We start from the raw sequence: 22,739 nt of genomic DNA, 5'->3' as shown, positions 1-22,739 counted from the left end.
CATTCCCTGGGGCCCAGTTATGCCCTCCCCCCTCCATTCTGTCCTGGGACACTGGCCTGGAGATGGTGTATGTGGCCCTCCCTCACTGCCAGGGACCAGCTCTTCCTCAGACTTCTTAGTTAACTCCTTTTTCTCTGGGCTTATTTTCTTTTTCTTGCTTTCTCTCTCTCTCTCTTTCTTTTTCTTTCTTTCTTTCTTTTTTTTTTGTCAAAGTAATATATGCCTAATAAACTCTGATAGTAAAAATTATCTCCCTCCCACACCTATCCCCCAGCTCTCCTGCCTGGAGGTAACCATGGTGACCAGCATCTTGGACAGCATTCCAGAGATAGTCTATGCATATACTGCATCGTCATTCATTCTTTTTTTTTTTTAGTTTTTTATTTTAATTTAAGTATAGTTGATTTACAGTATTATATTAGTTTCTGGTGTACAACACAGTGATTCAAAATTTTTACAGATTATACTCCATTTAAAGTTATTATAAAATATTGGCTATATTCCCTGTGCTATACAATATATTCTTGTAACTTATTTATTTTATACACAGTAGTTTGTACCTCTTAATCCCCTACCTCTGTCTTGCCCCTCCCCCTTCACTCTCCACTAGTAACCACTAGCTTGTTCTCTATATCTGTGAGTCCATTCTGTTTTGTTATATTCATTCATTTGTTTTATTTTTTAGATTCCACATGTAAGTGATAACATACAGTATTTGTATTTCTCTGTCTGACTTATTCATTAAGCATAATACCTTCCAGGTTCATCCACGTTTTTGCAAATAGCAAAACATTTATTCTTTCATTTAACAAATATTATTGAGCATCTGCTATATGCCAATCTGGCTGATTTGAATACAGCAGTGAACAAAATAGATCCCTGTATTCATGGAGTTTACATTCTGGTGGGTAGAGACAGAAAATAAAATATAAACATTAAAAAATAAGTACATTGATGTTACTAGGTGATAGGTTCTATAGAAAAAGAGAAAGTCAAGCTAAGGATGGGAGTGGAGGCAGGCCTAGTAGGCCATGGTAAGAACTTGAGATTTTATGCTGAGTAAAATGAGGAACTGTTGCAGGCAGTTGAGCATAAACTGATTTTTTATTTAAAAGGCTCACACTGGCTGCTGGGTTGAGAATAGACTTTAGAGGACCAAGGGTAGGATAGTAGAGACCTTTTAGGAGGTCATGGGCACAATCGGGGCCAGACATGTTGGTGGCTCAGAGCAGGCTTACAGCAATAGCAGTAGGGAGAAGTGGCTGCACTTACATATACTTATACTTCTAGTTAATAACATACTCTATACCCTGTTCTGTACCTTGCTATCTTCCCTTCACATACCTCGTACAGGAGTCCACATCAGTATATTTAGAGCCTGCCCATTCTTTTGTACAGCAGTATGGTACTCTATAGTACTCAAACTTAAGGTTATTTCTTATCCCTGGCAGGCCCTCTTTACACATCCACAAAATGCAGGTCAGTGTTCTTGCCTGGTGCCTTCAGAGCCCCAGGGCACAGCAGTGAGAAGGTCCTGAATCCAAGGAGAGAGAGGTTAGTGGTAGAGATGGACACAGAATTCAACTTCCCATCTGAATTTGGAGTTCCCTCTCCCCCTCATAGCCTGCACCCTGCTTGGCCAACCCCAGCCCTTCCCTGACTCAAGCTCTAGACATTTGCCTCCTTTTCCTTTCTTAGACCTCACTCCTACCAAGCTGGGGCAGTGCCTGGAGGTGGATCCTGAAGTCTGAGCGTTCTGACTTTGCCAGGGGAGGGGATGTCTGGCAAGGGCTACTGGGGAAGTAGTAGGGGTGGAAGGCAGGGCCTGTGATTGTGGCAGGTGGTCGGAGCTGAAGAGGGGAGAGAAGTCGTGACTGCCAGTAGCCCAAGGAGAGTGTCAGAGCTGGAAAGAGAGTGTCAGAACCCTGAAAGTGGAAAGACTGAGGAGAGGGATGGGGAGGATAACAAAAACCTCATATACCATTCCAGAGCCCTTTTCAGCTACAGAGTGTGCGAGCGTTACAAAAGTCCACTTCAAAAGTAGGCAGGACAGGGCTTCCCTGGTGGCGCAGTGGTTGAGAGTATGCCTGCTGATGCAGGGGACATGGGTTCATGCCCCAGTCCGGGAGGATCCCACATGCCAAGGAGCGGCTGGGCCCGTGAGCCATGGCCGCTGAGCCTGCACATTCGGAGCCTGTGCTCCGTAACGGGAGAGGCCACAACAGTGAGAGGCCCGCGTATCGCAAAAAAAAAAAAATAGTAGTTAGGACGAGGGCAATTGTCCCATCTTAACATGAAGGAACAAGCCCAGAGAGGTGTGGTGACCTCTCCAAAGTCATATGAACAGCACACTGCAGTAGGGTAGTCATTTAGTGAACCCAGATTCTCTCATCTCAAATTCAGGGCTTCTCTCCTGCCTTCCTCTTCTGAACTGGTGCTTGGGGTGGTAGCCTAAGTGGCCTGGGAGGCAGGGCCAGGCTAGCAGAAATGTGGAAGGGACTATCCACCCCTATTCTGCACCCACTCCATGATTTCCCACTTCACCTCAACCCTAATCTCCCCTTGTTCTTGATTTCCCCCGCGCTCATTTGGGAGGCCCAGCTACGCCCTTTTCATGTAAGCCACAAAGCCAGGAGATGGTTCCCTGGACTACACCTCCCCACTGGTCTAGAAGGGAAAGTGAGATGTGGCAGCTTCCCTGCAATGTTCTCTTCCCAACTAGAGTAAGTTCAGGTTTTAAGTGTCCAAACTACTGTCTCAAGAACTCACTGGAGGGGGATGAGGGGAGCAATAAAGGAAGATGTGCAGGCACCTAGACAGGGAGGGATGGGTAAGATCTCATTTACCCTTCGGCGCCCCGGAGCCCTCTAGTGGCCACAAGGGGTAGGGGACTGGGCGGGGTAAAACAGGGAAGGAGACCAGGCAGAACTGGAAGTGACCCCCAAGTACGACAGCATGCGGAGGAGCGGCCTGATATCCAGGATTCCCAGCTGATTACGTCGAATATAAGATCGTCAGTGGTGTGCAGAAGCTGGAGGAGAGGGGTCAAGAGAAGTGGTCTGAGGAGCCATGCGCAATAAACTGGATATTATAGTAATAATCTTGGGAGGGTCCCACGTTTTCCCAGCTAAACTGAAAGACGGGCAGAAAGGGGAGTGTGGCAGTTGTTTCACTAGCTCCAGAGCGCAGACCTCCAAGGGCATACGCTCTTATTTGCGTCCCTATTTGCATCTCGTTTGCATATGAGTTATTTCCCCTTCAAAAGGCATTAGTCCTTTCTCAGTTATGCCCAGCTGAGACTGTCTACTCCAGTCTTTGCCAGCCTTGGGGGCATACCCATTCTTCTGGCCATTCTCTGACCCCTCTGACCTCCGCCCCTCAGTATCCTCAGGTCGTTCTTTCTCAACCCTTTACCTACCCCAGCTTCAAAGCAGCGACCCGGCTTCTCGAGCCGGGGGACCTGCGCCGCCTGGTGGCTGTCCGGAGGAGGCTGAGGGCAGAGGGGTTCAGTTTCGCCTTCTCTGGGACGTGGAGTTTTGGAAAATGTTCCCCCGAGCTTCCTGAGGCTAAATTTATCTCCCCCGGCCCTGGGGGGCGCAGAGATCCCGGCGACGATTAGCGCTGCGCGACACCGGGCTCCCGCCCAGAGGCCCGGAATAGGCGCCGAGTTATAAATAGTGCAGCCCGCAGGTGTGGGGGGAGTCGGCGGGAGGGGGGCAACCCTGGCAGCCACGGCTCCTTCAGGTGGGTTGGGCGGTCGCGGTGGGGGCGCCGGGGGGCGGCAGGGCTGCGGTCTGAGCGCCCCCAGCGGTTTCCTGGGCGGCGGGTTTTTCGAGGGAAGCGGAGGCAGCCGGGGGAAGGCGGAGAGCGGGGAAGAGGTGGGCGCCGAAGCTGATGCGCCGCTTCCAGCTCAGCCCCCCACATTCCAAAGCAGGCCCCTAGACCCACTCACTCAGGACCCCGCCCAGTCACAGCCTTGCCTTTCTTCCCGCCAGAAGCCCTCTCTCCTCCAGGCTCTGCAAACATCCAGCTCCTCTGCAGCTCAACCTTGGCGCACGTGGCCCGGCCTAGGCACCTGGCCCTCACCCCGAATCGCTGTCCCAACCCCAGGTGTGCAGTTCTCCCTAAAAGGGGTTAACTCCCGGCCTGGGCGTTCATCCTTCTCTTTGGTCAACCACCTCACTCTCCGGGTATTTACCCACCTCCTGCCACACAAAATTAAGGTCTAGTTGGTCGCCTGAAGACCAACTGAACGTGCGGATCTTGGACGCTCCCCGATCCCCTGGAGGGCCCTTGGAGAACCCACACCTGCCCTCCAGTTCCCAGTTCCAGTCCAGGCCTAGTGGCGGGGCAGGGGTGGCGGCAGGCCCCAGGGGCCAGGCTGGGGTTTCGTGGGAGAGGGCGGGGCCCCCAGCCAGCGTTTCTTGGCCGACGCGGTCTCAGTGGTTTGCCGAGGTAAGGGCCCGGGAGTTGGGGGTTAGGCGGGAATTTCAAAGTCGGGGTTCCCCACTCCGACTTCTGAGCGAGGGAGCTTTGTGGACCAGAAGAGAACGTGGGAGGGGGCGTCACTGAGAAACTAACAGGAGGTTCCCGGACTCTCGAGACTCAAGTGAGGAATGGCATTCCAGCCACTGAAAAATCCAGGTGGGATCCAACAAGACGCCTGAGGCGACCCCCAGGGATGGGGGACATGGCGAGCCCGCTGTTCGCTTCTCTATACCTATGGGCTGATGCCAAGGCGCCCTCCCTTCTATTGCCTCTAGAGGCCCTGGCTCTACCCTCCCCGAGCCACTTTCCCGCCCCCCTTTTCCTCGGCCATGCCCTCTCCACCCCGAAGCAGCCCCCTCTCAATTTCACTTGTGCTTCTGGCACTGCCGTCTTGCCCCTGGCACGGCCCTTCTCCAGGCTAGCGCGACCCCGAGCTGGGGAAGGGAGGGAAAATCCCTGGCCTGGACCCCGCCGGCTTCGGGCGCTCGCGAACCAGAATCTGTCCGGCTGGGCCGAGAAGAAAACCCGGAGCAGTGACCAGCCTCGGGACCCAAGAGGGACAGGGACGATAGGAAAACCTGGAGCGGATTACCCGAGCGGGAGAGACCCATGCCTGCTACTGCTACCCCCTCCTTCCTAGAGCCCCCCTAAATCTACAGTGAGATAATGTCTGGGGTGGGGGGCTGTTTGGTTTGGCCTGGGCCCTCAGGGGCGCCTCACACTTTCCGCCCCTGGCTGGGGAGCAGGGCAGCGGCCCCGAGGCTGAGTCACGGCCGGAGGGAGAGAGAGGGAGGGACCGGGACTCCGCCCCTCCCCCTGCTCGGGGATCCCGGGTCAGCCAGGGTGAGGGCCGGGGCCCCCCTGGCGCCGCCTATTGTGGTCCAACAGGTTGAGCTGGTGTCCCGCGGAGCCACCTGCTGGAAAGGGAGGGAGGCCCTCTGCGGAGGGGGCTGGGGTTGGAGAAAGCAAGTTCGACCCGGTTCGGCCCGGCCGGCCTCGGGGAGCGGAACCTGGCCCGCCGGAGCCGGATTTGAATCAGTTTTACACTAGTGGGAGGGGCTCTTTGGGGTACGTAGCGCCGCAGGCCCAGTTGGAAGCGTCCCAAACAGGCTACCTTCCTCAGTTGGGGGGCACTGAAGTACCTATCCTGATCTCCCCCCCAAATCCACATACACATCGTAAAACACTCAGACCCCTCTCGCCTCCCAGGTCTCTGAGCAAACCCAAGTCCAGAGGTCCCTCCTTCGCGGAGACTCAGTTTCTCCACTTCGGGAACAGCGGGATGGAGGCGGGGAGCAGGAGCGTGAGCGTTCCTCCCCCTCCCCCTTCACGGACCTGGCCCCTCCCCTCCGACAATGCCAAGGCCGCATCGGGCACCGGCTGGAGCGCAGAGGCTGCTTGCCCAGGGCGCCGTTCCCTCCCCGCGAGGCGCCGTCACGCGTGGGGAGGGACGCAGTGTGCCCGCACCCTCAATTCCCCCGCCTCCAAGGGGTGGGGTGGGGCGTAGGAGCTGGAGTTGATGGCCGGGTGGCTCCCCTCCCCCTACCTCCAGGGGCCCTGACCTGATTATAGCCCCTCACGGGACCCCCTCCCTCAATCCCCTAAGTCCCCGCCTCGCCCCCATCTAGTGTATCTTTAACCTCCTCATACCCTTCCCTCCCGAGGTGCTGACCCTACGGAAGCCCCTCTTGTAGGAGTGCGAGCCCTTGATGGGGGTGCTCGGTTCCCCGGCCGCTGCGGACACTGCCCCCTCCTCTTCCCCTCCTCCAGGTTTCAGGCCAGCCCCTCGGCTCCGCCCCCTCCCTGGCCGAACGCAGGGAGGGACCCACTTGGGATGGGCGGGTGTTCAGGCCAATGGGCGGGCCGGGAGGTGGAGTGCAGGGGGCGGGACGGAGTAGCGGCGGAGGGCTGGATGGGGGTCGGGGGCGGAGCTCGAGTTAAGGTGGACTGGGAGAGATAGGGGCTAGAGAAAAAGAGAGAGAGAGAGAGAGAGAGGGAGAGAGAGACGGAGAGGGAGAGGGAGAGGAGGAGGAGGAAAGGGACCGCGGCAGGTGAAGGGAGAAAGAGCGAGAGAAGGAAAGAAGGAGGGAAAAGAGGAGGGTGGGAAAAGCTCGGAGAGCAAAGTAAGAGCTTGGAATAAGAGAGCGAAAAAGGAGGGAGGGATCCATCTGCGCCCTGCAGAGACTGGCTGGACCAAGGGGTTGAAGTTTATGTCCTTATTGGGCGGAGGGAGGGGGGCCTGGGGGGGCGGGTGAAAAACCAGGAAGTGACAGAGGGTGTTGCTAAGGGTTGGGAGGGGGAGTTTGGGGGGTGGCAGGGGGCGGGGGGAGGGATGGGGGGAAAGCAAGCAGGAGGACAGGTGAGACAGCAGGACAGGTGAGGCGGGCCCTGAGGGGGGGGCGGGTGGGAGCCAGGTGAATGTACGGTTCTCGGCGGCCGAGGGGGGGGCGGGCGGCAGGAGGAGGCAGAGGGCTGCGGAGGAGGAGCCCCCCAGCAGAGAGCGGCGAGCCACTGACCGCGGCCTTCTGACCAGGACCGGAGCAGGGCCCCAAGCCCCCGGGCCTGGCGGGGGACGCGCTTCTCCCCACACCCGGAGCCTCAGCAGCTCCAGCCAGCGGACCCAAAGGCAGAGAGGTGAGTGTACCCCACTTTTGTCTCCTGGCTAGAGGTCCCCCATACTCGAGACTGCTGCAGTGTCCTTCGTCCGTCCTGTAAGTGGGACCCCCCCACATACACACACGCACGCAGACCAGATTCCCACCACTCCCCTTCCCTGTGCCTTCCCAACACTCCGGGTCTTTGGAATTGATTTTAACTGGGAGGAAAGGTAGAGAAGGAACTACAGCCGCCCCCAACCCAGGGCGGAGGGTCCCCAGAAACTTTCTCTTCACTTCTGGGATCAGACAGACTGGCGGCTCCGGGATGGAGAGAGGGTGAGGCGGCGCTGAGCGCTCCCCCAGTCTCCTTCGTGACTTTAGGGGGAGACCCCCGACCCGTCCGAGTAGAGGGAATGGAAACGCTGACGGATTCTAACTAGGACAACGCTCCCCCCCCAACTCCGCGCCCCCTGGCGCGGTGGGTTGGACCCGGGCCAGTTGCATGGGGGGTGGGGGGAGCACAGGAGGAGCCGCGGCTTGGGGGAAAGTTACCGGCTGGACTATTCGGTTTCTTGCGCTTCCAGAGTCGCGCTCTCTCGCTGGTAGTGGGACTCAGCGACAACCTCCGAGCGAATATAGAACGACCCCTCTCTCCGCCTCCCCTCAATCCCACTCTCTTCGTTCAGGCTCCAGTACCGCCGCCACCTTTTCAAAGCCAGCTCCGGCCCCCAGAGCCCAAGAGCGAGGGTGGGCGACTGGCAAGAATTCTACCTATTACCCGTCCCCCAACAGGCGCCGGCGCACCTGCCCCTACCCGGAGTGGGGGTCGCTACTGTGTTGTTGTAGAACCTACTCTGAGCGCCGCTGGTAGAGGGCTGCCATTCAAAGGGGTGGGGGGCCCTGCTTTCAATTTCCAGCTTTCTCTCTCTCCTCCCACCCCACCCCAAGTAAGAGAGCGACGTGTCCCGGCCAGAGCGAGGGGGGGCCGGGAGTGGGGGGGCGGCGTGGGCAGCGGGTTGTGCCCGGACACGTGCCTGCCCAGGCGCCCCGGCCCTGCTAGTGTTTGGAGAGAGGGCGGGTCCCCTGCCCCCCGCCCCGCACAACCCCCACGTATCAAAGGGCGGCTGAGACGTGGTGAGACCTCGGGGCGCCCTGGGGGGCGGGGGGCGGGGAGTCTGGGTCCGGAGCAGGGGAGGGGCAGAGGCGCGGGTGCTAGCTGACCCACAGGAAACGAGCGCTGCTGACCTAGTTTGGGACACCGGAAGTGGGTGCTGGGGAGAGGGGGAGACCAGCAGGCTGTCCTGGCTTCCGGGCCAGGTGGAGGGCGTTCTTGAATTGACCCCCACCCGAGTGCCTTGGAGACCCCTAGCTGCAGCTGAGAATGGGAATGAGTCAGCGCAGCTATTCCGCCTTCCCCCAACTTATTCCTGGAGGAGGGAGACAGTTTATCAAGGGGCAGGGGGAGCCAGATTGGGCGGTGAGGGGTTAAACCAGGATGGGAACTCTGTTTCCTGAGGGTGCATGTGTATAGGGGGGTGAGCCTGGATGATTATGGGGTTGCCTCCTGCTCCCCCCACACACACCAACTGGTTTGGTCACCCCTGTACCCTCCTGGCACTGCTGGGAGAGCTGGCATGGAGTGGGCATCAGGTTGGGAGGGGACAGTGGGCATATGGAGTGTTGTGCTGGGCTGGAGAGGGACATATTTGTGACTGAGTTTGGGTAACATTTAGTGTTCCTCCTCAGTGGTGACTGGGGACAAGGGCAGGGGGCTCCCCTGGAGCAGCTGATGAAACAAGAAGAAATCTCTGTCATTGCCTCCTGTCCCTGGCCCTGGGGACCCCGGCTCCCCCAGCGTGCCTCTGTTACATGGTTGCTGTGAGCACCACACAGCCTGCTGGCACCCCCAGACACTGTCCCCTCCCTTGGGTACCACACCCCCCAACCTTAGCACAGGGGTCAAGAAGGGATTAATACCACCCAAAGGGGGCTCTGGGGAAGAAAGAAGGCAGTGCCCACTAGGCTCAGGTGTCAAGGAGAGAGGCCTGCTCTAATGGGGTACTCTCATCACTGCTCAGCTCTGGCTGACATGGACCCCAGGGACTGGGAGACAGGTGCTGACCTCTTCCCCCTTCCCCATGGTGCCCCCTGGCACCCAGGGCCCCCAGCTCCTCCTTGGCCTAGTGCCTGCCCCGGGAGGGCGAGGCGGGCAGCGGGGGCTGGGCTAACAATGCACCATCGGGCCCTTTGTGTGCTTGCACTTGGCACCCTGGGGAAGGGTGGGGGAGGGGGCCCAGCGGGCATGGGGGGCGGAGCGCCTCTGGGGTGGGGACAGTGAAGACTGGGGGAGAAAAGCAGAGAATGAAAGCAGGTGGGGAGGAAAGGGAAGTAGGTCAGATAGGGTGCTGGCCCCTCATTCCAAGTCAAGGCCTAGAGAACCAGCCCCTGATCCTATGGCTGCCCAGATGGCATCATGCTGCCTGAGGCACAGCCTAGTACTGGGCATTTGGGGTCAGAAGCCACTGCCCAGGGGACTGGTCAGATGGAGGAGGCCTGGCCTGGTACTGCCCCCTTCTTGGTGGCTAAGAGACCCAGTTCTGGCCTAAGGCCGAGGTCCCAAGACGGTAGTGAATGGGCTCCAGGCAGGGCACTGCCCTCTGATAGAAGCCTCTGGGCCTGCTTCAGGGCTTCCTGCCTCCAGCCTGCTTGGTTCCCTGACCTTCCGAGAGTTAAGATTGCCCTGCCACCAGGCCTTGGGGCCTATGCCTGTTTTGGCCTAGGACTGAAGAGGAGGGTGGGGGAGGAAGGTGGGGAAAAGCAGACGGATAGGACCCTGGCATGGGGTGTGCCTGCCCTGGCCTCTTCCCCCTCCTTCTGCTGAGTAAACTCGTGAGTAAACTTGACGTTTTGCCCGGACAGTTTGAAGTTGCCTCGCCGCCCCCCCCTCCACCAGTCCTGCCAACACACAGGCGGCCAGGCGCCAAGGCGGGCCTGGGGGACTGGGGGGAAGGGGTAAGAGCTACTGTTGCCCACCATCAAAGGCCTTGGAGAGGCAAGAATGACCCACCACCCAGCCAGACCCAGGTCTTGGCAAGAGTCTTGGCTGGGGCCTATAAGCATCTGTCCCAGAACCTTGGGGAGCCCAGGGAAAGTGGCCTGGAAGCAGAGCCTCTGCCCACTTCTGACCTCCACCCCCACTAAGAAAAGGCACCCAGCTGCCATCTGGTCCCCTGAGTTGCCACCGTTAATGTTCACAGGCTGCCTGGCACAAGGGGAAAAGCTACCTTTAGCAAATTCCACAGGGACACTGGAAAGGGCTGCCTTCTTCATTCTGTCCCACAGCCTGGGATGGGTGGGAGGCTGGTGGCCTTCCTTGGCATCTTAGCCCTCTCTTCACTGAGGCCTCCCAGTTGCCATGGCCTCAGCCCTAGAGGATGGCATCCTCATTTGCCAGCACAATTCCTTGACCTCACACCTGGGCCTAACCCCATACATGTCTCCTTCCACCATACCCATCAGGCCTGGCCCTAACCTCCCCCAACCCCTTCCTCTTCCTGCTAGCATCCTAGAACCTAGTCAGCTTTCAGAGCTCTCCAGCCAGCAGATACCCGTGCCAGATCCGGGAGTTGGGGTGCCCTGGACAAAAGAGGGCTGGTGGCAGGCAAATGGAGCCAGTGACCCCCGCAAACACACCAGTCTACTGTGACTTGACATCACTAATTCCTCTTATGCCTCCCCAGACCACCAGAATGGTGCCGAGGCCCAGCAGGGGGAAATGCCTTCCCAGTCCTTGCTGAGCCTCGGAGTGGGGCTCCACCAGGCCCTTGCTTTCGACCTCATGTCTCTGGCTTCAGTTTCCTTCCTGTTTCCACCACTCCCCCCAACTCCTCCCCACCCATATGCCCCTTTCAACAGACATCCTCTCCTCCTTCCTTCCTCCTTTCCTCCCCCTTTGCCTGGGAGGGGGTCCTCTCCCCCCACCATGGACCTCCTGCCTTGTACCTCTTCTAAACACAGTCCCCTTGGAGATTCATAACCAAGTCCTCTGCTCTGCCCTCCCCACCCCATCAGCAAGGCTCTGGGGAAGAGGAGAGCACTGGGCTTCTCAAGGGAACTACAGCTCCCAAGGTACATGCAAAGCAATTGTGGTGCATACTGGGAGTTGTAGTCCTCCTTGATCTCTCAGTTTGGTTAAGTCTGGAAATTTTTCTGGATGGGGCTAAAAGCGGACTGGGATGATTTGGAATGTGGGGACCCTCTGCATCCCCCCACCTTGTCCTCACCATCTTGTTCCCACATGACACCATGTACCCATGATTGACGTCCATCCCCCCTGCTGAGACATGCTACCCATTCTCACCTGAGGGCCCCACCCAAGAGATGCCCACACCCTGCCCTGCTGCCCCTGGCACGGGTGAAACGGAGAGGCCCCATGAACTCCCTCCCTGCCCCCTGCCCCCTAGGCTGGTTCCCTCCCTTTATGGGGATCAAAGGGCAGAGAGCAGCCCCGCCCCACTCCCTCACAGGCTGCAGGCACTAGGGCACTCAGGAATATCAGGGACTTTGGTGCCCAAGCAAATGCTTGGGCAGGGGGAATGCCGGGAGGCTGGCGCCTGGTGGCAGGGAGAGACACTGGCCCCCACCTTGGGGAGTAGAGCCTTCAATAACTGCTCATCAAGCTGGCCATAGCCCCCTGGGCTCTCTTTGTGTAGGCCCTAACCCGTGCGCTGCCTCTTGAGGAGATGGCTTGAGAACAGGGTCTTGTGCCTTATCTGTAGGACCTAAGGGCCTGGGCCCGCCTAGCTGGCACCAAGGCACAGGGGTGACCCTCCCCCACCCGAGGCCCACAGTTGGCATGGGGCGCTGGGAGCCAGGGGGGTAGGAGGGAGAGGAGGGCAGGACTGCCAGCATCCTGGTGGGTAGGTGCCAACCGGGCCGGGAGCTGGTGAGGGGCAGCAGGCCAGCGGCATTGAGCCAGCAGCTGTTGGGGGGAAAGGGGAGGGGATATTTTAGGGGGCATTTCTGTGGTGCCCCCTCCCAGCCCAGTAGGACTTGGGATGGCCTAGTGTCTGGGGGACCTAGGGCACGCCTCGTTCCAGGAATAAGAGACCCCAGAAGCTGTTTAAGTGGAACTTTGTGGCCCACCCATCTCTGGGCTCAGAGCCCTCCTGAGTTACCCCTCAGGCCCAGGCGGGTCCCACCCAACCAGCCAGGGTGGCAGCAGCTTACGCAAGGGGTGGGGCTAGCCGCTTCCCAGCAGATGCCCCCTCCCGGCTCCTTCCTCTTTCGGTGCCCACAGCTCCCCCCATCTGTCCACCCCCCTCAGGCCAGCTCTGTCCCCCTGATCCTCCTGGCCATTGGGGGCTGGCACAAGTGCTGCCCCCTGGCCTGGTTGGCAGGGGCTGGTGCCCGGGCAAGGAACTGTGGTATGTGAGTGGGTTTGGGGTGAGGCATGGGGAGGGCGGGGTGCTGCCTTGCCCAGCCCCTGAGGGCCCCAGCCCAGTACAGAGTGGGGAGAATTCGGCCAGCTCCCAGGGGTGCTGAGGGACATACTGGGGTCTGGAGGGCCTCCCTGTGTTCCCCTATTATACCATATGCCCTGAGGGGCTGGGACCTAGGCACCTGTCACCCCTGGCACTGCCTGTCCAGGGTTCCCCTCCTCCCGCTTCTGGCCACTGCTGCCTCCTGTCCCCTCCCCTCCCTTCCCTTCTTCCTTCTCCTGGTCCCACCTCCAGCAGCCTCTCCCATTGCTCCTCCTCACCTCTGTCCTCCTGGACTGTCCCAGCTCCTACCTTTCCTACTGCTCACCTTTTTCCCCTTTTAGGACTGAGAGAGGACGGGCCAGGGTGGATACAGCTGGGGCTTCGGGCACCACAGGCAGAGACTCTAGGCCCTCTCCCACGCTGCCAGGCCTCTGGTAACCCCTCCCTCCATCTGGGGGGAGGGGGGACAGCACCCAGAGGGTTAAGGCTGTAGGGGGGAGGGGCTGGGCCAAGTCGTGGGCGGCCCCTTTGAAGGAGGGAGCTGGAGCGGGGAACAGCCACCCTACCTCCCCCCCAGCCCGGCCCTCCCCCACCCCTCCCAACCTGCTCCCCCCAGGGGCCAAGAGGAGTTGCCGGCAAGGCCCCTCAGCGTTCAGGTGAGTAGGCCACACTCTGGCTTGGGAGATCAGGCCCCAGGGGAGGCTTGGAGGCCTAGAATTGGCCAAGGGTCAGAGAGGGACTGAAAAACAGGCTAGGAAGAGGGTGTCTGAACTTCACAGGGGGCAGTTTAGGAACTGAGGGGCTGAGGAGCTGGAGCGTGGGGAAGCTTCTGTGTCTGGGGGACCCAGGAGGACAGGAGAGCAGAAGAAGGGGCCTACGGGAGCCGAGGGGTTGCTGGGCCAGGACAGGAGGTTGGACAGGCTGGCAGGGAGCCGGGCTCCGGGGATCGGGCCGGGGTGTCCTCTGGGGCTGGGGGGCTCAGGTTTCTGCTGGCGGCTTGGCGGGTGTGGGGTTACCAGCCGGCTCGGTTACCCAGCCGGAGACGCTAGACTGGGGGGAGGGGGTGGGCACAGGGCAGACCCTGGCACCCTGTGTGGTCTCCTCAGGCCCTAAGGGTATCTGGCACTGCTCCGGCAGACCCCCGCTGGGAACCCTGATGACCAGGGTCTGTCCAAGTGCACAGTTGCCTGGCCTAGGGTGGGCAGCCTCTGGGGAAAGTCCAGCAGCTCCAGGGCTGGAAATTCTGACGGGCAGAGAGGCCTAGGCTGTCCCCCTCACCCCACCCGACATCCGCTCTCACTGTACCACCCCCTCCCATCTTCCCCAACTGTCCCCCAAATTTTGGCCCTGTGCTTCATCCAAAATGGGGCCGTGGGTACCTTACATGTGACCATCTCATGGCAAGACCAGGCCTTGGAGGGCAGGCCTGGCATCTTGATTTAATTCCTCTGCCCCTCTCCACACTGTGCCTGCCTGGGGAGAAGAGAAGGGATGCTCAGAGCAAGATGAAATGGAGGAAGTGAGGAGGCTTGAGCGATAGAACCAAAAGGGAAAAGAAAGGAGAGGTAGGGATGATTCCTCGGAGGCTTACGGACATAGACGCGGTAGAGAGGAAGCGGGAGCCTCGCAAGGGCTGAAGGAAGGAAAGCAAAGGATGAGTCGCGGAGAGGGGAGACAAGGGTCCGAGAAGGCGGTAAGGGGACAGGAAGAGGCCAAGAAAAGGGGCCAAGAGTGGAGAGGGCCTCGTTCCCAAAGGACAAGAGGGGAAGGCTGGGGAAGACGGAGTTGCCCCCATTCCTTCCTCCGCCATCTTTTATCTCCCTCAGATTTACCCTGATGCGGCCTGAGCGGCTGTGGACTAGGGCAGTTGTCATGGAAAGAAAATGTGGGGGGACACTGAGGTCTCCCTCCTGTCAGGAGCTGAAGCACCAGGAATTGGGGATTTTGAGGGAGGAGAGGCTTAACCCCCACGGCACCGGGAAGCAGCCAACTCCCCTTGCCTCCTTCCCCCTTCGTGGCTTGCGGTCTCTCTTCCCCGCCTCGGCCCCCAGGAAGTGTGAGTGCTGGGGGTGGTGAGGTTAGGAGGGGGAAGCGGCCTATGGGGGATGGGGAAGGCATGTACTAGTTTGGAGGGGCTGGGGTGGAGAGGGAAGGGCTCCATAAATGCCTAGGGCATCCCTGGGCCAAGGGCCTCTCCTTCAAAGCCATTCCAATCCTCAAGGGGATTCACCTCAACCCCTCACCCTGACTTCCCAACTGGGCAGGCCAGATGGCTTCAGCCCCTGGGCCTCAGAGACCCTAAGAAGGGGTGAGAGAAGCTGGGGAACTAGGATTCCTGGGTCCCTGAGGACTTTGGACTGGCTGTCCTATTTCCCCACCCCCCTGGTCCAGCCACAGGCCAAAGCCCTGGCTTCGTGCAAACTTAGCTCCAAAAAAACAGGAAGAGAACCTGAGGCTGGAGTTGGGGTGGGGGTTGGAGGGGGGCAGAAAGGAGAAAGAAGTAAGGGGGAAGGGTGGCCGGCTAAGGTGGGAAGAGTGCCAGGCCTCTCCATCACCCTGGCAGGAGGTGTCACAGCCTGGTCCTCAACCTCCCTCATCCCACGTTGCTACACCTGGAGAGGACTGGCCAGGTCCCTCTCAGGCTCTCTGGCAGAGCCCAGAGGTGGGGGCCTCCAGGCTTGAGGAGGGGTGGCTCTGTGTGCCTGTGTCTCAGGCCCATATCTATTTTCTCCGCCGCTAATCCTGTTTCCGCCTGCTGCCCCCCACACTAAGCCTTACTCCCCTAATCCCCAGGGTGTGGGGAAGGGGGGCCAGCTTTATTCAGCTGCCCCGTTCAGGGCCTCATATCCCAGCTCTTCAGCTGGTTCGAGCCGGCAGTGTTGGCCCTGGTGCCCCCAGCCCTGCACTGGACACTGCCGGAGGTCAGCACCTGGAAAGAGTTCCAGCCTCCTTTTCCTTCCCATGCCAGGGCCAGTGCCCTCTACCTTTTGGTTTCTTGGTGGTGGACACACCTTGGCAGGTGCCCTTGGGCACTGAGGGGTAGGTGATAGGGGCTCCCCCCTTTGCCCCCTCCCACCTTTCTAACCCCAAAGTCTTCCCCCCACCAAAGATGGGGCAAGCTTGACTCAGGGCCCAGTTTCAAGAGAGCTGCCCACCGGCTTGGCCGGTCTAGCAGGCCTGACAGTGAGGGGAGCCTGGGGGGTGGCGGGAAAGTGGGGAGAGATGGGGTGGGGCCCCCAGTTCTTCCCCCTACCAGGCAAACAGACCAAACAGACCTTGCCTGGCTCCCTGGCACAGCTGCCCCCCCAGCCACCACACACGCCCATGCCCACAAGGTCTTAGCAAGAGGGGGCATGCCAGGCTGGGTGGGGACACTTATGGGCGTCGGGGGGCTGGGCCCTCTGGGATACAGAGGTGGGAAGGGTGCCCAAGGTGGGGTGGGCATCCTGGCACCAGGGCCCCACCCTGGCAGAAAGAAGGGGGAAGCCTCCACCCCAGCAGCCCCTCCCAGATGATGGGGCTAGGAGTATCCCCTCGGCCTGCTTGGCATCAGCCTAGTTCCAGGTGGCACCTAAGTTAGCATGGGTGCCAGAGCCCTGGGTAAGGGCTAGGGGAGTTTCCCAGAAGCTAGAGAACCATGTGAACACCTCCCCTTCCCACGTGTGTCCTCTGCCTCTCCCTTCCTTCATTGGTACCTCGTGGCCACAGGGTTAGGCCCAAGGGGTTAAACACCCACCCCTGCCCGAGCCAGGCCTGAGTGAGTTGCATCGTGAACCAGCCAGAGCCTGTGACCTGACAGCGGGGTCAGCCAATCAGCGCACCCGCCACACCAAGTTGCCTCGGAGACGGCCGTGGGGTGGGAGAAGGGAGGCGGGCTTAGCAGCGGGAATGGGTGGGGTGTGGAGGGAAGGAGGGAGAGGGATGGGGTTAGCCACGTGCCTGCGGGTGCCCAGCCCCGGGCCAATGGGCATCGAGGACAGCCCCCCCATCCCCCTCAGGAGGGACAGGATTTGCTTGGGCCCAGGAGGGAGCCCACTGCTGCTTGAGTGGCCACTGCTGCTGCCCACCCGATTTTGTTTGTTTCTAAGTCCTGGGGCCATTTGCCTCTTGTACTATTTGTAAAGTACAGGTAGGGGAACCAAAGGAAACTGGGAGTGCTCCCAGACTGCTTGGCCCCTAGGGAGAGAAGTGATCTGGGGACTTAAGGTGGGAAGGGGTGGGCTGTCTAAGGGTGTCTGGCTGTGGCTTATGAGCCACATGGGTGCTGCTCACTCATGGCTTCCGCGCAGGCGTTCTGGTGCTGGGACAGGGAGGCAGGCAGAAACAATGCAGTTCTTGTGTCCTCAAGAGGAAACCTGTAGCCCTTGCCTCCTCCAACCCCCCCTCCCAAAATCTTCCCCGTCAATGGCCAACACTGAGCAGCTGTTGGGAGTGGCAGAGAAGACACTGACAAAATGTCAGTGGGACTTGCCCTAAGGATCATCTAGGTCAGTCTTTAATTTTACAGATGAGGAAACAGGTCTCCTCAGGAAAGGAAGTGACTGGTCCAAGGTCATGTAGCTAGTAGTAACCTGACTTCCTGGGGTGATTTGAGGGAGGGAGACAGACTTGTTTCCCAGCAGACACCACCTGTGTAGTGGAATCTGCCTCTAGGTGAGGCCTTGTTTCTCCTTGCCAAGGCCAGAACATTTATTGAGCCCCTACTGTGTGTGTTAAGGCATTGTGCCACCCACGGTCTCATTTAACCTTCACCACAGCCCTAGGAGTCAGGTGGAATGATCCCATATTAGAGATGAGGAAAGAGGTCCAGAGATTAAATCACTTGTTTAAGGTCACAGAGCTAATCAGCCGCAGACGGAGGATTCAAACTCAAGCCTGGATGACTCCCGAGCCCAGCTCTTTCCAGGCCCCAACTCTGCCTCCAGTTGCTCCAGACCCACCAAATGTCAGGGCTGAAGGGCTGAGCCCATGGGGCATCCATTCCCAGCCCCTCCTTGTACAGTGAGGAAATTGAAGCACAGAGAGAAATGACTTGCCCAAGGTCATTCAGCAAGATAGCAGCAGAATACTTATAAAGATGTTTAAAAATAATAATAAATAAATATTAATGGTATGGTTAAAAAAAAGATAGTAGCAGAGCCAGGACTTAAAGCAGATCTCCCCACTTCCAGGCCAGACTCCCTCTACTACCCCTCCCCTCCCCTCCACCAGCCTCGGGATTGCTGGCAGCTCTGCACCTTCTGTGGCTCTGCCTTGGAGGGGAAAGCATAGAGGGTGAAAGATGGTCCTCTGGAGAGGGGGGACTCTCCTGACTGGATGGGAATGGGGAGGGAGAGGTGGTGGTGGTAGCCCAGTGGGGGAGGGGTGGGACTGGAACTTGGCCTATTGGCAGTGGGAGAGGGGGCGGGGACGATGCTTATCGGTGCGGGGCAGGAAGCACCCGCGCCAGCCAGCGACACCCCAGCAAAGGGTGGCTGCTCCTTGGCCCCATGGGGGAGGGGAGGATGTGGGGGGAGGGATGCTGGGAGCTGTGTTTCCCTTTTGGCCTCTAGAAGGGGGGATCTAGAAGGGGAGATGAACTTTTAGTGGGTGGGGAAGGAGGAGGAGGAGGGTGCTGGGAAGCCACCTCTCAGGTTTGCATAGTGTTTTACTGTACACCAAATGCTTTAGGGAGATAACATAAGTTAAAGCACCTGACCTTGCCTTGAACAGTCCTTGGCGCAATGTGAATCTGAACTCTCTCATTGGCCTCTCTCTGGGCTGAGAGGAGGTTCCATCACAAAGACTGTTACCCCACTTTTCAGATGACTGAGGCTGGCTGCCAGAGCCACCCAGAGTCCTTCAGCCAACTCTTCATGAAGCCTGAACCAGAACCCAGGCATCCTTTCTCCCAGTCCAGTGCTTCTTCCAAAGGGATGGGGAATGGGGCAGACCCGTGAAGCAGACGGGTCTCTAGGAAAGGCCAGAAAGGCAGGGCTCCTGCTCTCACAGAGGCAGAACAGTGCACAGTGCTTAGGAACACGGACTCTGGGCCCATCGCCTGGCTTTGAACCTCTTCTGCACTTAACATAGAAAGTTGCTTCACCTGTCTGCACCTCAGGTTCCTGTCTGTGAAATGAATGATAACTGTTACTTTAGAAGGTTGTGGAAGATGAAGTGGGTGTAAAGTACTTAGAAGACTGTCTAAGTAGTCTGCAGTCACCTGGCCAACGTTGGTATATATCCCTTCCCTGGACCACCTTGCAGGGCTGAGCGCTCTTAACCTCCCTCTCTACTTGACTCTGCAGGAGAAGATGGGGAGCCCCGAGGACGACCTGATCGGGATTCCATTCCCAGACCACAGCAGTGAGCTCCTGAGCTGCCTCAATGAGCAGCGCCAGCTGGGCCACCTATGTGACCTCACCATCCGGACACAGGGCCTTGAATACCGCACCCACCGGGCTGTGCTGGCTGCCTGCAGCCACTACTTCAAGAAGCTCTTCACTGAGGGCGGTGGCGGGGCGGTCCTGAGCGCTGGGGGCGGCGGGGTGGCTGCCGGGGGAGCAGGGGCCGGCGTGTGTGAGCTGGACTTTGTGGGGCCGGAGGCACTGGGTGCCCTGCTCGAGTTTGCCTATACAGCCACACTGACCACCAGCAGCGCCAACATGCCGGCAGTGCTGCAGGCTGCGCGGCTGCTGGAGATCCCGTGTGTCATCGCTGCCTGCATGGAGATTCTGCAGGGGAGCGGACTAGAAGCTCCCAGCCCTGACGAGGACGACTGTGAGCGAGCTCGCCAGTACCTGGAGGCCTTCGCCACAGCCACAGCTTCAGCCTCGGGAGTTCCCAACGGTGAAGACAGCCCTCCACAGGTGCCCCTCCCACCGCCGCTGCCGCCGCCCCCTCGGCCTGTCGCCCGCCGCAGCCGCAAGCCACGAAAAGCTTTCCTGCAGACCAAGGGGGCCCGGGCAAACCACCTAGTGCCTGAAGTGCCCACAGTGCCCACCCATCCCTTGACCTACGAGGAGGAGGAGGAGGCGGCAGGCAGAGTGGGCAGCAGCGGGGGCAGTAGGCTGGGGGACAGCTACAGCCCTCCCACAGGGACTGCCTCACCCCATGAGGGGCCCCTGAGCTATGAGGCCTATGAGGGTGAGGAAGAAGAGGAGGAGCTGGCATATCCCCCGGCCTATGGGCTGGCGCAGGGTGGCGGGCCCCCGCTGTCCCCAGAGGAGCTGGGCTCAGATGAGGATGCCATCGATCCTGACCTGATGGCCTACCTGAGTTCCCTACACCAGGACACCCTGGCACCAGGCCTAGATGGCCAGGACAAGCTAGTGCGCAAACGCCGCTCCCAGATGCCCCAGGAGTGCCCGGTCTGCCACAAGATTATCCACGGGGCTGGCAAACTGCCACGCCACATGAGGACCCATACTGGTGAGAAGCCCTTCGCCTGTGAAGTCTGCGGTGTCCGTTTCACCCGGTGAGCACCAGCGGGGAAGGGGTGCAGCAGGGGCCATGTCGAGGGGGAGGGAGGAAGGGATTATGAGACCCGAGGTATGGAGGCAGGTGATCCTGGAGGGACTGGGGTGGTGATGCCCAGGGTGAGGAGAGAGACCAGATTAGGGAGGCCAGGAGAAAGAAAGTCAAGGGAGGTAGGTCTGGGGCATGAAAGATGTGGCTGTGCTGGAGGCAGAGTGGGTGGTGGCCGGGCCCAGTTAAGCTGCAGGCACGTCAGCAAGGGTCTCCTGGGGCAGTCATAGGGAAACGAATGGTGGGGGACGGGAGTGGGACGAGGCCTGGGAACGCGGCCAGGATGACCCAGGGATCGCATCCTGAACCATTTCCTTGCCCCTCCCCCTTGCCTGTGCCAGGAATGACAAGCTGAAGATCCACATGAGGAAGCACACAGGAGAGCGCCCCTACTCATGCTCGCACTGCCCAGCCCGCTTCCTGCACAGCTATGACCTCAAGAACCACATGCACCTGCACACAGGGGACCGGCCCTATGAGTGCCACCTGTGCCACAAGGCTTTCGCCAAGGAGGACCACTTGCAGCGCCACCTCAAAGGCCAGAACTGCCTGGAGGTGCGCACCCGGCGGCGCCGCAAGGACGATGCGCCCCCTCACTACCCCCCGCCCTCTGCCGCCACCCCGACCCCTGCTGGCCTCGACCTCTCCAATGGCCACTTGGACAACTTCCGACTCTCTCTGGCTCGATTCTGGGAGGAGCCAGCCCCTACTGGGCCCCCAGTCTCCACCCCGGGGCCCCCTGATGACGATGAGGAGGAGGGGGCACCCACCACACCTCAGGCTGAAGGTGCCATGGAGTCCTCTTAAAGAGGGACGAGTGGCCGAGCTGGAGCAGCACGGGGCCGGGACGCCCATGCTGAGCAGCGGGAGTGTGCAGCAGAGACGGCGCTGGGGTCCGGGCACTGAGCCTCCCTGGCATCGGAAATTGGGCCCTTCCCTCAGAGCTCTCATTCCAGTTCCAAGCTGAGAAGGTTTTGGGGCAGAGGCTCCCCAGATTGGGGTGCTCTCCCAAGGAGTGATACATACGATATCATGTATATATTTACAGCTCCATTGTAAAGGTGGGGTCCCTGTCCCCAGCTGCTCCTGGGGAGTAGAAGCAATAATGTATTTCTGATTTGTGGGGTCCCTCTTCGGCTATGCGGGTTTCTAGGGGGTGGGGGGCTTGGGACCAAAGCCTTGCCCTGCCCCCATGCCCCTTGGGGTTTTGGCTGTGTAAGGGGGTGAAGGACTGCCCCTCCCTTTCGAGACCCCTCCTTCCTGGTTTCTGTTCCCTTTTCCTGGCAGTGAATTATGCAAAGGGGGGCGGCAAAGGAAGGGTAAGTGGGGGAAAGCAAGGTAGAAGCTTGAAAGACTGGGGGACTGGGCCTGTAAGGAAGGAGCCATCCTAGTCCCCCTCCGCCCTGCTCCCAGCGCTGAGTCATGGGGTCCTGGAGAAGGGGGCGGGGTGGCCTGATTGGTTCGCCCGCCCCTGGGGGCAGCGGGAGGGGCCCCGCCCAACTACGGGAGCTGCTGCTGGTTCTCCTCCCCTCCCCTCCCCTCCCGAGTAGCTGGGCAGGGAATGTCTTGTTCCCGCCGCTCCCTCCCCAGGGCCAGAGGGCAGGGCGGGCCGGGCGGTGGCCTACCCTCTTCTCCTCCTCCCCGCCCAGGTGCAAGCCGGAGCCGCCGACACTGCTGCCGCCCCTGACTCACGCCGCCCCCGGGGCGCGGTGCAGGGTGTGGGACAGGGTGAGGGGTTGGGGGCAGCCTTGCGGAGAACGGGCGAGCCGGCGCCATCTGGCGGCCGTGCCCTGCGCGGGCGAGCGCCCCTGGCGGCCACTTCCAGCGAGCCGTCTTCTCTCAACCTCCACCACCCCAGCTGGTGAGCGGCGCCCCCTTGCCAAGGCCGGGGCAAATAGCTTCTTGCTTGGCCGCAAGGAAGGTGGGCTGCGGACCTGTGGGAAAGGGATCCTTTCCCCAGACCCTTGCCAGCCGGGCTTCCTTTTGCGTCGGGGAGAGTAATCCCCTCACTCTACCCTTAGGATTGAATCCACCCCCGGTCTGTACATAGCCTTTTCTGTTGGTCTTGTTGAAATCTAGTTTCAGATTTTTAACTACCCAATTCTGCTGGGGGTGGGGGTATCTCCTCCCCACCTTCCTCGCTGGGTGCTGGACCCCATTCTGCCTGGGCTCTGCCTTGCACTATTTCCCCTCCCTGGCCTGGCGGCTCTTCCCCTTCCTTAAACGGGGCAGGTTCAGGGGCCCGGTGCTCTCCCTCCCCCCCCATGCACCCCCATGCCCATTTGCACAGCTGCCCAGGTACCCCCAATAGTGGGGGGGGGTCACAGGGAGGGGGTAGCGGGACCAGTCCTTGTATCTATTTAAAAAGTGATGATGTAATATATTGGGGTAGGGGGAGGTCGGGTTGCCCTGGGCCTCATCTTAGCATTTCAGGTGATGGGAGAGCCCAGGGCTGAGGAGACCTGGGGCCTAGCCCCAGGGAGTGAGGACAATGTGGCCTCCCCCCTCCCCCCTTGCGGCTTCTCCACTCAGTGCCTTATGGGGTGGGGGGGAGGCAATCCCCCCTCTCCTGTTCCCCTCCCCTTGCCCTGCCCCCCACCTCGGGTGTAAGTGACAGGAAGAAATAATAATTTAAGATTCACACTTATGTCCACCTTTGGTTTCT

At 59.7% G+C, this 22,739-nt stretch overlaps 2 protein-coding genes and 1 long non-coding RNA gene across 9 annotated transcripts; 2 read left to right on the top strand and 1 right to left on the bottom strand.

The window, feature by feature from the left end:
• Positions 1-140: 140 nt before the first annotated feature.
• Positions 141-4,158, bottom strand: LOC125964634 (uncharacterized). Its single transcript, XM_049710916.1, has 4 exons — positions 4,140-4,158; positions 3,419-3,909; positions 2,847-3,031; positions 141-1,534 (listed from the first exon to the last, which is right to left on the bottom strand). Exons 1-4 carry the CDS (start codon positions 4,156-4,158, stop codon positions 1,459-1,461), a joined length of 771 nt encoding a protein of 256 aa, XP_049566873.1. The 3' UTR covers positions 141-1,458.
• Positions 4,159-4,450: 292 nt separating this feature from the next.
• Positions 4,451-6,369, top strand: LOC125962008 (uncharacterized). Its single transcript, XR_007473255.1, has 3 exons — positions 4,451-4,644; positions 5,698-5,791; positions 6,259-6,369. It is a non-coding gene; the product is annotated as an uncharacterized LOC125962008 (long non-coding RNA).
• A 456-nt stretch (positions 6,370-6,825) lies between these two features.
• ZBTB7B (zinc finger and BTB domain containing 7B) lies at positions 6,826-22,717 on the top strand. 7 transcript variants are annotated; one of them, XM_033414680.2, is made up of 4 exons: positions 6,826-6,847; positions 7,022-7,122; positions 18,856-20,024; positions 20,416-22,717. In XM_033414680.2, the coding sequence occupies exons 3-4, from the start codon at positions 18,862-18,864 to the stop codon at positions 20,879-20,881; spliced, it is 1,629 nt and encodes a 542-aa protein (XP_033270571.1). In that variant the 5' UTR covers positions 6,826-6,847; positions 7,022-7,122; positions 18,856-18,861; the 3' UTR covers positions 20,882-22,717. The 7 variants fall into 7 exon arrangements, with proteins under 7 accessions (XP_033270571.1, XP_049557346.1, XP_049557345.1 ...); XM_049701389.1 differs by lacking the exon at positions 7,022-7,122 and having other exon boundaries at positions 6,844-6,864; XM_049701388.1 differs by lacking the exons at positions 6,826-6,847; positions 7,022-7,122 and adding an exon at positions 12,102-12,511.
• Positions 22,718-22,739: the final 22 nt, after the last annotated feature.

The sequence above is a fragment of the Orcinus orca genome, chromosome 1 (genome assembly GCF_937001465.1).
Source record: "Orcinus orca chromosome 1, mOrcOrc1.1, whole genome shotgun sequence".
NCBI lineage: Eukaryota > Metazoa > Chordata > Mammalia > Artiodactyla > Delphinidae > Orcinus > Orcinus orca.
This window is presented reverse-complemented; position numbering and strand designations above follow the sequence as displayed.